General features: G+C 35.5%; 1 protein-coding gene across 17 annotated transcripts in view; it reads right to left on the bottom strand.

The window, feature by feature from the left end:
• Positions 1-12,143, bottom strand: part of BIRC6 (baculoviral IAP repeat containing 6) — a 230,751-nt gene that overhangs the window by 22,633 nt on the left and 195,975 nt on the right. For 16 of the 17 annotated variants that reach the window (XM_025454221.3, XM_025454229.3, XM_035700797.2 and 13 more), the window contains 2 exons: positions 8,031-8,176; positions 7,268-7,378 (listed from right to left, as the gene is read on the bottom strand). In XM_025454221.3, coding sequence (XP_025310006.1) covers positions 7,268-7,378; positions 8,031-8,176 — 257 coding nt within the window. Of the gene's footprint in view, positions 1-7,267; positions 7,379-8,030; positions 8,177-10,881; positions 11,055-12,143 lie in introns of those variants that run through there. The other variant, XR_004806282.2, reaches the window with a different exon arrangement.

Here is a 12,143-nt window from a genome sequence, read left to right as displayed (position 1 = left end):
ACCTACTGTTGAATGGATGGACTACGCAATGGAAGCAAAAGCAAGAAATGACAGTTTTTTAAAGATTTTATTTTTAAGTAATCTCTACACCCAACATGGGGCCTGAACTCACAATCCTGAGATCAAGAGTATGCTCTACGGACTGAGCCAGGCAGGTATCCCAAGGAAATGATTTTTGTCTACAATGTGAACACACTGATAGGTTATATCAAGTAGCTATGACAATGTAAAGCAGAAGACAATTTATTCTTAATATGAGTGGTATATAATATTTTTGCCAAAATAATTCAGAATACTAAATGGCAAAAAGCATTATTACATTTCAATTTTAAAGACAAGAATAGGTATTTATATATTTCCACTGATTCTGGAATCAGAAAACAAACGTCCTAGGCTGAAGCTTACTCTTTCGTTACTTTTGGAATTTAAGTTAATGGAATAAAAAGAGGATTATTAGGGTAATCTTTTAAGTACTTTGAGAAAATATAATGGGCTAATTCTTAACCATCTATTGAGATAGATTTAGAAAAGACTTAAAGTTATTCTTTACTTAAAAACTCTGTATACAATAGAAAGAAAAAATAGATTTGAACTTCATTTCTAGTTCAGATTATTCCACCCTAACCAGTTAGTTACAACAAAGAGATTTATATAAATTTTAACACTAAATCAAAACGACATACAAGACATTAGAAGCAACAGTAACTTTTTATCTTATGTTCATATAATTCTAAATATATGGAAAAATTTTAGTCTTTTATTATAATTATCATTAATGCACTGAATCTCCCCAAGATCTTTTTTTTTTAATTTTTTTTTTTTAATTTATAGTCACATACAGAGAGAGAGAGAGAGAGAGAGGCAGAGACACAGGCAGAGGGAGAAGCAGGCTCCATGCACCGGGAGCCCGACGTGGGATCTGATCCTGGGTCTCCAGGATCGTGCCCTGGGCCAAAGGCAGGCGCTAAACCGCTGCGCCACCCAGGGATCCCTCCCCAAGATCTTAATAAGTACAAAGTTCTATGCTAGACTGTTTGGGTTAAATGATAAATAGGAAACTAAATCTGGGGATGCCTAGATGGCATATCGGTTGGGCGTTTGCCTTTGGCTCAGGTCGTGATCCTGGGTCCAGGGATCAAGTCCCACATTGGGCTCCCTGCGAGGAGCCAGCTTCTCCCTCTGCCTTGTCTCTGCCTCTCTCTGAGTTTCTCTCATGAATAAATAAATAAAATCTTAAAAAAAAAAACAAAACCCTAAATCTGCCTTCAAGTAGTTTATAATCTAGAAAAAGGGAGAAGACCTATAAAAGGTCACAGGTCTGTGCACTCCATGTTTAAAACAGGAGTGCCACAATATTTAATAGCTCTTTCAGAGAGAAAAAGAAACTTCTGGAGCATTTCTTGTGGAAATTATCACAAATTCTATAGGAGTAGAATCTAATCTAAGAAGAAATGTTGAGGGGTGCCTGAATGGCTCAATTGGTTAAGCGTCTGCCGTTGGCTCACGTTATGATCCCAGGGTCCCTGGATCTAGCCACTGTGCTTTAGCAGGGAGCCTACTTCTCTCTCTGCCCCTCCCACTGCTCCCTCATAACTAACTAACTAACTAAATAAATAAATGTTGAAAGCTTTGAAAGCTTACTTTATCATATAGAACATATAACTGTTAACTGATCAAATGTACTCTTAGCAAAATTGATATTTCCTGTCAGTAAACTTGTGAACTGGAGTTATTTCACCTGCCCGATTCTGCCTGCCTTTCACATACTACAAGAGATAAATTTCCCTTGAATTTTATAAATAGCATCTGCCAGAAACAAACATGGACCCATTCCCATGTCTGGAGGAAAACTTTTCTATAATATATGCATAAGAGAACAGGATCTGCTAATACCAAACTTTTATTACAAGCTTCAATTATGGGCACCTGAGTGGCTTAGCTGGTTGAGAGTCGGACTCTTGTTTTCAGCTTGTGTCATGATCTCAGGATCATTAAGATTGGGCCCTGCAACAACTCTGCTCTCATCACGAATCAGCTTAATATTCTTCCTTTCCCTCTGCTCCTCCCCCTACTCACGTTTGCACGTGCACTCTCTAAATATATAAATAAAATCTTACCAAAAATATTTTCACAAAGTCTTTGATATCCTCTTCAAAAGGTAAAAATTCTCCTTTCCTTGAATATGGGCTAGACTTAGTGACTTACTTCTAATGAATAAAGCAGAAGCAGTGGTATACAACTTCCAAGACTAAATCATAAAAGGCAGTGTGACTTCCTGTTTGTGCTTTCAGAGAAGGTAGATATATGTGAAGATACTTAAGAAGTACTATGGAGAGGCCTATGTGGCAAGGAGCCAAGGCCTCCTAACAACAGCCACATGAGTGAGCCCAAAAGCATAGCCCCCCAAAGCCAGTCACGATTTCATATGATTGCAGGTCCCTCCAAAATCTTGAGAGCAACTTTGTAAGAGACCGTAAGCCAGAACCAGTATGCTGAACCATTTCTGAATTCCGGAGCCATGGAAACTGTGACATAGTTAACATTTTAAGCACCTAAGTTGTGGGAGTAATTTTTAATGCAACAAATACATCATATGGAATAAGTTGATAAAATACTATAGAAACTAACCAGAGTCCAAAATGATATATAAACGGTTTTATTTTTATTTTTTTTAAATATTTTATCTATTTATTCATGAGAGACACAGAGAGAGAGGCAGAGACACAGGCAGAGGCAGAAGAAGCAGGCTCCATGCAGGGAGCCCAATGTGGGACTCGATTCCAGGTCCTCAAGATCACACCTGGGGCTGACAGCTGCTAAACCGCTGAGCCACCCGGGCTGCCCAATAAACTGTTTTAGTAATGATTAATCAAATTCACATAAACCAAGCAAAGTATTTGTTTAAAATAATGACAAAAGCGAATTTTTAATAAAGTGCTTCAGAAGTATTGTTAAAAAAAAAAAGATCATGTTAACAGAATAGAGGAATGGACTTAGACGGTCAAAATGAGCAAGGCAAAAGGCTGTAGAATCATCAGAAACTAACCAAACCCCTAATTAAAGTATACAAAGGAGGAGCACCTGGGTGGCTCAGTCAGCTAAGTGTCTGCCTTCAGCTCAGGTGATGATCTCAGGGTCCTGGGATTGAGTCTTCCAGAGCCCCACATCACATTAAGTTCCCCTCTCAGTGGGAGTCTGCTTCTCCCTCTCCCGCCGCCCCCCCCCCCCAAGCTCATTTGCTCATGCGCACGCTCTCTAATAAATATAAATCTCTATTTCAAAAATATACAAAGGAGAAATCTGCTTGGCATAGATTATGGAAAAAAATTTTTAAGAGAAATACGAATATGGGATCCCTGGGTGGCGCAGCGGTTTGGCGCCTGTCTTTGGCCCAGGGCGCGATCCTGGAGACCCGGGATCGAATCCCACATCGGGCTCCCGGTGCATGGAGCCTGCTTCTCCCTCTGCCTGTGTGTGTCTCTGCCTCTCTCTCTCTCACTGTGTGCCTATCATAAATAAATTAAAAAAAAAATTATTAAGAGAAATACGAATAGTATTGTACAATATCAGAACACAAGTGATAGTTGTATTCCAGTGTCTTTAACAGGATTTATAAACTAAAGACTTAACAAAGGAAAAGAAAAAATAATCACTTTTAAAGGATTTCTAAAAAGCCAAAACTAGCTTTTCAATGATAAACTGAGGTTATATAAAATAAGTCAATCTATATAAATTTTTGCCCACCAGGAAGAACATTTTCCCAAGTAGAAGGAAATCCATTTTTGGTTAGAAGAATCAACTCTTCTCTTTCCTCTAACTCTACTCCTGACACCTCTCACTCCTAGCTAATACTCTAACACTGGAGAGGAAATTAAAGTTTGCAAATTATATACCCAAAAGAAAAGCAAAAATGTTGAATAAAAATTCAAAATAAAGAACCTAAAAAGCAAATTCAATCTAGTTATATCCAAAGCCTCTGTGAATAATTATTAAAGATCAGTAAACCCACAGTTCAGCAGTAATAGTGAATCTTATGTGATTTATAAAATGCTATTTAAAATTTTGAAACATGACCATGGACCACTTTTTTTCCCTCTTTATATATAGTTCCAGCAAGTATTAATTGCTCTGTCTAATGGGGTGAGTGGGAAGCAACCAAATGATGTCCTTCTGACATATCTACCTGAGTCATACTAAAAAAATCTTAGTTTTTCAGGATTTTTTAAAAAAAGATTTTATTTATTTATTTTAGAGAGAGAGAGAGAACACGAGCAGCATGGAGGAAGTGGAAGAGAAGGAGACTCCTCAATGCTAAGACTCTGAGATCGTGACCCGGGTCAAAGGCAGACACTTCACCAAGTGAGCCACCCAGGCACTACAGGATTTATTTTTAAGCTAAGCATGCTTTCAGGGGTTTCCCAAAAGTTACAGTCTACGGACTTGAGGTTTAAAATTCTGTTCCATTCCATTCCACTCTGGAATTCTATTCCAAAAACAGACATTAAAGGTTTCCATAGGGCAGCCCCGGTGGCGCAGCGGTTTAGTGCCGCCTGCAGCCTGGGGTGTGATCCTGGAGACCCAGGATCGAGTCCCACATCGGGCTTCCTGCATGGAGCCTGCTTCTCCCTCTGCCTGTGTCGCTGCCTCTCTCTTCGCTCTCTCTGAATGAATAAATAAATAAATCTTTAAAAAAAATAAAGGTTTCCATAGATATGCATTGTTACCTAGTTGGGGCAACTCAGACTAAATCTCACTCAGAATAAAAACATAATTAGATAGCCAAAAAAGAAGCAGAAAAAGTTTCTTTGTGCTTTTGAATCTGAGGTAAGGGAAGGGGAACAGGGGATAGCTTTTATGGAAAACAGCTTATCACAAAGTGAAAAAGTATACAGAAATGGGAAGCTAAAGATAAACTCATCTAACATCTAATTTTTGCTTCATGCAGACAAAATGGGCAGAGGTATGTATCAAGTACCTCATTTAATGCAATGCTACTAACAATTCTTGACATATCTCCAGTCTACTTCCGCTATTTTGTTCTACATGATATAGTGAATTTAGTTTTAAAAAAGATTTGCAACAAAATACATTAATCAAATTATAACTACAAAGGATTTCATTCGAGAGATTTAAAAAAGTAAGTCTAAAAAAAATAAAAATAAAAATAAAAAATAAAAAAGTAAGTCTATTGGGCAGCCCGGGGGTCTCAGCAGTTTAGCACCACCTTCGGCCCAGGGCCTGATCCTGGGGACCCGGGATCAAGTCCCACATCAGGCTCCCGGTATGGAGCCTGCTTCTCCCTCTGCCTGTGTCTCTGCTTCTCTCTCTCTCTCTCTCTGTGTGTGTGTGTGTGTGTGTGTGTCTCATGAATAAATAAAATATAAAAAAAAAGAAAAAAGAAAAAAAAAAGTAAGTCTATTTAAATTGAGAGTACTTTTCTTGCTCATTGTGATAATGAATGTGGTTATGAGGATCACTTGATCCTTGTATGTGCGTGGCTTTCCCTAGTAATTCTGATGATTCCTTTGTGTGATAGCCCTTGGAGGATGTCTATAATTCATGCCGTATTTATGTAGCATTTATTTTTGGTGTCTTATAACTTTAAAGTTATAATAGAGACTTTTTTTTTTTTAAGATTTTATTTATTTATTCATGAGAGACAGAGAGAGAGAGAGGCAGAGACACAGGCAGAGGGAGAAGCAGGCTCCATGCAGGGAGCCCGACATGGGACTCGACCCCAGGTCTCCAGGATTATGTTCTGGGCTGTAGGCGGCGCCAAACCGCTGAGCCACCCAGGCTGCTCGTAGACAATATTTTTGTTACTTTGGTAATCATTTATAGTTATTATACTTTCCTGAATTCAAGTGTTTATTTTTTCTTAAAGATTTATTTATTTATTTACTTATTTATTTATTATTTGCAGGAGAGAGCACACACGCAAACATGTGTGTATGTGGCAGGGGTAGGGGGAGCGGGAGAGAGAGAATCTCAAGCTGACTTATTGCTAGGTGTGAAGACTGACAGAGGGGTTGATCCCACAACCCTGAGATCATGACTTGGGCTGAAATCAAGAATCAGACACCAAACTGACTGAGCCACCCAAATGTCCCCTGAATTCAAGTGTTTATTTTTTATTTTTCTTAAAGATTTTATTTATTTGTTCATGAGAGAGAGAGAGAGAGAAAGGCAGAGACACAGGCAGAGGGAGAAGCAGGCTCCCTGCAAGGAGCCCGATGTGGGACTCGATCTCGGATCTTGGGATCATGCCCTGAGCCGAAGGGAGACGCTCAACTGCTGAGCCACCCAAGCATCCCAATTCAAGTGTGTATTAAACATAATGGTCATAACCTATCAATGTCTGGCACAATTATCCAAAAACATGAATTCCTTGGCAAAACTTACATTCTTTCTGAATAACAGCATATGCACTTCATCTCAATTCTTCCAATCTTAAGATGGTGAACAAGACCTTTCAAAGCTCTGCCTGAGTGCTTTATCATTTTCAGATATATTACTGCATGTGATTTTTATTGCAAACTTAGGAGGTAGGGTAGAGCAAAAGTTAAATGATTTATATGAAAGTTTCAAAGGCACTATGAAAAAATCTATATATTTTTACTCTTGCTTTAATGTTCTTTTTCATATAGCCCAATTCTTTTGGCTGGTTCTCAAGGGTGGAAAAGAGGCACAGACAGTAACAGTTACTAATGGTCATGAGAATTTTGAATTCTGTGTTTATGTATAGGCTAGCATCTGCGGAGATTGATAAGCTCTTTACTTCAGTCTTTACTTGTCAAGAGTTTTAGAATTGGAAAGGCTACAAGTAAACTCTATGTAACTATGTTTTCCAAAGGCAAATCTCTTGGAATTCTAAAATGGTAACAGTAACAGACTTAGTTCAAAGTCCTAGGTCTTAGCTACTTTTACGCCAGGATATATACAGCAATGGAGACGTCTTAAAATCACTTACTGCCTGTTTGTCAAACATTTGATTTTGTTTTTTTCCCCTAGGTTTCTAAAGAATCATGATTTCCACATATAACTAAAATATAGATATAAATTCAGAGATAAAAAGATGGTAAACATTTTTGCATGTGTGCACATATATATCAATATATATGCAGTGCACGAACGCACAAATACATATGATATAACTCAGGGTGCAAGCAAATTTTTAAATCTTTAATTTACTAGGATACATTTCAGTAGCAGTTTTACACAATGTGAAATGAGATTTCAAGAAATGAAGATTAAAATTTCAACTTACCAAACTGTAATTTCTTCATAACAGCCACATATTTTTCTTCAAGTGATTTCAATACTGATAAAGGTTTGGGTTTCATAGCCACCTTCTTTGAATATTCACCTAGTTTTTTTTCTGTTATTTGATATTTCAAGATAAGTAACAAACATACATTATGAAAGATTAAAACAAAAAACAATTAACTTCTAGAGTTCAAACTTTGAATTCCAAAAAGTTACCCAACTCCTTATAATTATCTTCCTATTGTACCATGTAAGAATAAAAGATTTCTTTTTATTTCATAAATGTAACTAATAGGCCTAATCCCTCACCAACTTCAAACCTTAAATTCTTAAAATGTTAGTTTTATCTAACCACACAAAACAGCTGAAATAAAATATATAATACAGATTTATGTATATATCTTATAGATAAGATATGAAAATACTAATTTAAATTCTCACATTGTCTTAATGTATTCTTTCCTATCCAATAGGAGGGCATTTTTCAATTTCATGACTATCAATAGGAAGGAAAAGAAATTGATCATGCGTGCTGTCAGCCTACCAAATCTAGTCTTAATAATCATATATAATAGAAATAAATATTAATAATTAATATCTAATTTTAAAATTAGATACTATTCATGATTAATTTGAAAACCTAACAACAAATTTTTAGGTAAAGGTACGTGCTTTGAAACCATTAGCAGAGAGGAAAGAGAGGCCGTTTAAAGTAAACATCTCTGGAACAAAAGAAAAGCAGCACAAAAGCAGCAGTACTGTACCTTGATTGGCCTGCCGCAAACTGGTAGTGGCTGCATGGACGATCTCGGCAGTCTTCTGGATGTCTGGTACCAGCAGTGTCAGTCCTTCTGGTTCTTGATCAGATGCATCTGGTTTTACTCCTGTTTTAACATTTTCCCTTTTAGATCTGAATTTTTTTTTAATATGGAAAGAAATGCAAGGAAAATTAAGATTTTAGGATTGAAATATAAGTACCTCCATAAATTAAAATGTGGTTAAAAAAATCAAAAGGATAGTATGTATTTCATTTGACACATATATGATATATAGCTGAAAGTGGTTTAAACTAGACGTGTTGCTTCTGAAGTCATACAATAATGCATAGTATAATAAAATTTTGGGTGGGTTTTCTCTTCATATGCAAAAATAAATAAAAATAAGAAATAAACATTGTAGAAACACCATATTGTGAAAAGACCCAGATACTTGATATGTCCTTGGATCCACACTTTTAAAAACACACTTAAAGTACTTATAAATACCTAAAAGCACAGAAATCACTTCTATTATCTAAAAGTGACAGAGGTGTATCCTCTAAGACTTGGGAGTCATAGGATCATATGTAGTTTTTCACATTAATACTATTTGCATTTCACTCAGAGTAAATGTATTAAACCCCAAGGGGAAAAATAAACAAGTAAAATGCAGGTTCACTGCTAGATTATCTTAGTATAATGTGCTTTTATACATCAGAACTATATTTAAACACTAAGTTTTAGGGCATAATGATTTTAGAGGCATTCTCTATTCAGGATCTAAAATGTACCCCAACCTTATATCAAATTTTATATCATAATAGGATGCACCACAACGTCTCAGTGTATAAGGCATCAAAATGTTTCTTTAAATTTTCTAGATGAATACAGAATTTTAAGAGTCACTGAAGATAACAAGTGAATATCAATATCCTTTTTTCTATTTCAACTCTCAGCACATATTATTTACAAGATAATCATTACACTATTGCTTAGATACTAAAAATTTACATCTTAGATACTAAAATTTACATCTTTGTCAATTCATTAAATAGATTAACTTAATACAAACTGAAATCACATATAAATAAAGGTGTTTAAAATATTCATGCTAAGGTATGACCTAGACTACACATTACTTACTTTTCTAGTTGTATACCTAACCAACGAAACAACTTGGCAATCGTATTAAAACATATTTCACAAAGTGGGCATGGAGCCTTAGAGAACTATACAAAGACTAATAGAAGGTAGAAGAGTTCTTAACAAAATGATATTGTTATTTATATATAAATGAACTGTTCTTTAGCACAAAGACAAAAATCTGCTCAGAAGCAATTCAGTGCTTAACGTTAGGGAGTAATAAGAGGTAAATTAAGAACCACCACTCAGGCGGGTAGCAAGGGTAAACATGTATAGTATTATGCAAGTGTTTTGAACGGACTGCCATAGTGTGTGAAAAAACAAGTATCCACAGATATTTTTAACTGGAAGGTATATTGCCTAACATGGCAAGATGACTTGACTTAATGTGTCACTGGGTTATTGTGTGTTCTCCTATGCTCTTCCTACTTTTCCTGGTATAAGCAGTCACAGAGAACATATGGCCAACTTTCCTTTGCCACTTAGGACCATTTGATAGAGGTTATATATTACATCATTTCAGTCATCAACTTCTGTATATGTACAAGTGTATATGAACATATATGTTTGCATGTATATGTAAGGACAATATAGTAAGTGAACATTTTAGGACTGAAATATTAGGCATTTTAAGTGCTAGAATCAAATAAGATATTGTATCTTTTATAGCTATGAAATAAAGTTGAGATTATAGCTTATAGTGAGTCTGATAATTTTCTTAATAAACATAATTTTGGTAGATAAGCTCAAACAGATTCTCAACTTCTACATTTACCAACAGCTATACGCTGCTTGATAGTATTCCTTTTGAATTTATAAGGATTCTCTCTTCCTGCCAATTATAAATTATTCTCCCTCTAATACCAGGGCTTAAAAAATTCTTAATAGGGCTATTGACCATAATAGGAAAATAATAGTAAGTAGTTTGAAAAAACAGAAGAGTTATGGTTATAGCTATAGCTGTAATAAAGATGATTTCCTAAAACCTGTCATCAAACAGTTGATCCATTGTACGTTCAATGAAGATTTCACTTGAGAAACACATATTGCCAAGCAGAGAAGAAAGATATGGAAGTGAAGCTCATTTTTGCAGAATTAGGGTATTTTCTCCTTGAAGAAGTAAGAATGTCTGGCATGGAGAGTCAACTGCATCAATGCAATTTAGAGCAAGTTATCCTTGGAAAAAGTACTCGTTCTAAATTTCAAGCCCTATACATGAATACCAATTTCCTAATTCCAGTTCTTAAAGATTAGTAGGAGGCATTCCTATTATTACAATAGTTAAAATAGTCAGGATGGTAAATATTATATTTTTTTGACCACCAAATGAGAAAAATACTTAAAAAGTACAAAAATCTACAAAAGATTAAAATATATTTTTATATCAAACGAGTGAAAGAAATGATCTTACGTATCTCATTTGGAAGATAATGGTTAACTCATAAAACAGGTATTTTAGACCTTTACACCAGGTTCAAATGAGAAATTTTTATGTGAATCATCTTCTTGACAAACACATACAGGAGAAAAAGGAATACCGTCCAAAAGGCAAGAGTACTTCAAATATATGAAGAACACACACTCCCTGCCTAATGAGGACTACAACTAGTCATTGTCTAATATTAAAAACTACAGCCAGTAGGTCTCTTTTCTATAAAAGTTGCAGGTTACTGTCAACCCATATGTAGGCCCAGCTCATGAAAAAAGGCCATACCTTAGCTCACATCCTGAAGTCTGTGGGAAAAGCTATTTGAGTTCAAGGCACCTAGCTGGAAGTAGGTCTTTGAGACTGACAATGGATCCAACATGGTAAAAGCAATCAGCGACGGCCGCTACCATGGTATCCGCTGCTTTGTGCATACGTTGAATCTGGTTGTGATCACTGCCCTGAAGAAATACGAGGAATCAACTGAAGTTTCTACTATTGCACAGAATTATCTGCAAACATTTTCCACTATGCTGTAACTAAACGGCTAACAAATTAAGCAAATTTTGGCTCTGTGACATATAATCTGAACTAGGATGTGAGCAAAATGGGTAAATCTTTCTTGTAAAAACAAAAGAAAAAAAACCCATAACTCAACATTCAGTTATAGTGACCTGCCTCTGCTAACACTATCACCCAAAATAAGTTGGATTTTTGTTAAGACTAAATGCAAAATATTGGAATTATATTCTTTTATAATCTATAAACTGAAAACAGCTTAATAGAGCCATTTTCTTGGTAGAGCTTTAGGAAAGATCATCTCCATTCCCTGCACTCCTAATTCTAAGGTCAAAACTATCACACAATTGAAACAAACATTTAAAAAGCAGAGCCCTGTTGAAGAAGTAATCTGTAGACAATATGCTGAAAATGTCCAGATTCCAGAACTATTAAGAATTAGCATCTTAGAGAAGATTCTAAAACTATAAGCAAATGAAACTTCTATATTTTGCTGTATACCAATGGGTCACATAATACTCCATAGTTCTAAAGCTGTTTGTCAGAGATTAAAGTCTAAAACAAATTAAGATTAAAAATAAGCAGAAAGATTAAAAAATATTACTGTGGAGAACTATTTGCTTCTAATTATCTTCAGAAAACATGAAAATATTCTTGAAATGCACCAGTAAATGGAGCAAAGACTTCTGTAAGATGAATGCTTTCCACTGTAAAAACTTATTTTTAGCTGATTCCCTTTTGTTTTTAAACTCTTTCCAAATGGAAGTACCAGTTTTAGTTTTCAATATGATTGGAAACTCAAACTAAAATCCTATCTTGGGAAGTATAAATGAGCACAATAAGAGAAGGAAATACTCAAAAGAGAGGTATGAGAGGGTTTTAATAATAAATCTTGATTTCTAGATTAAATAAAAATATAAATTTTAGGTTAAACATCACAGGACAAAATGAAGGTACTGTGTACTACTGTGGAGTGGAATAGCCACAAATAATATGCTTCATCAAGAGACAATCCAACTGAGGCAAATAAA

Source organism: Canis lupus, chromosome 17, assembly GCF_003254725.2.
Source record: "Canis lupus dingo isolate Sandy chromosome 17, ASM325472v2, whole genome shotgun sequence".
Lineage (NCBI taxonomy): Eukaryota > Metazoa > Chordata > Mammalia > Carnivora > Canidae > Canis > Canis lupus.
The sequence above is the reverse complement of the archived record's forward strand: the minus strand, read 5'-3'. Positions and strand labels throughout refer to the sequence as shown.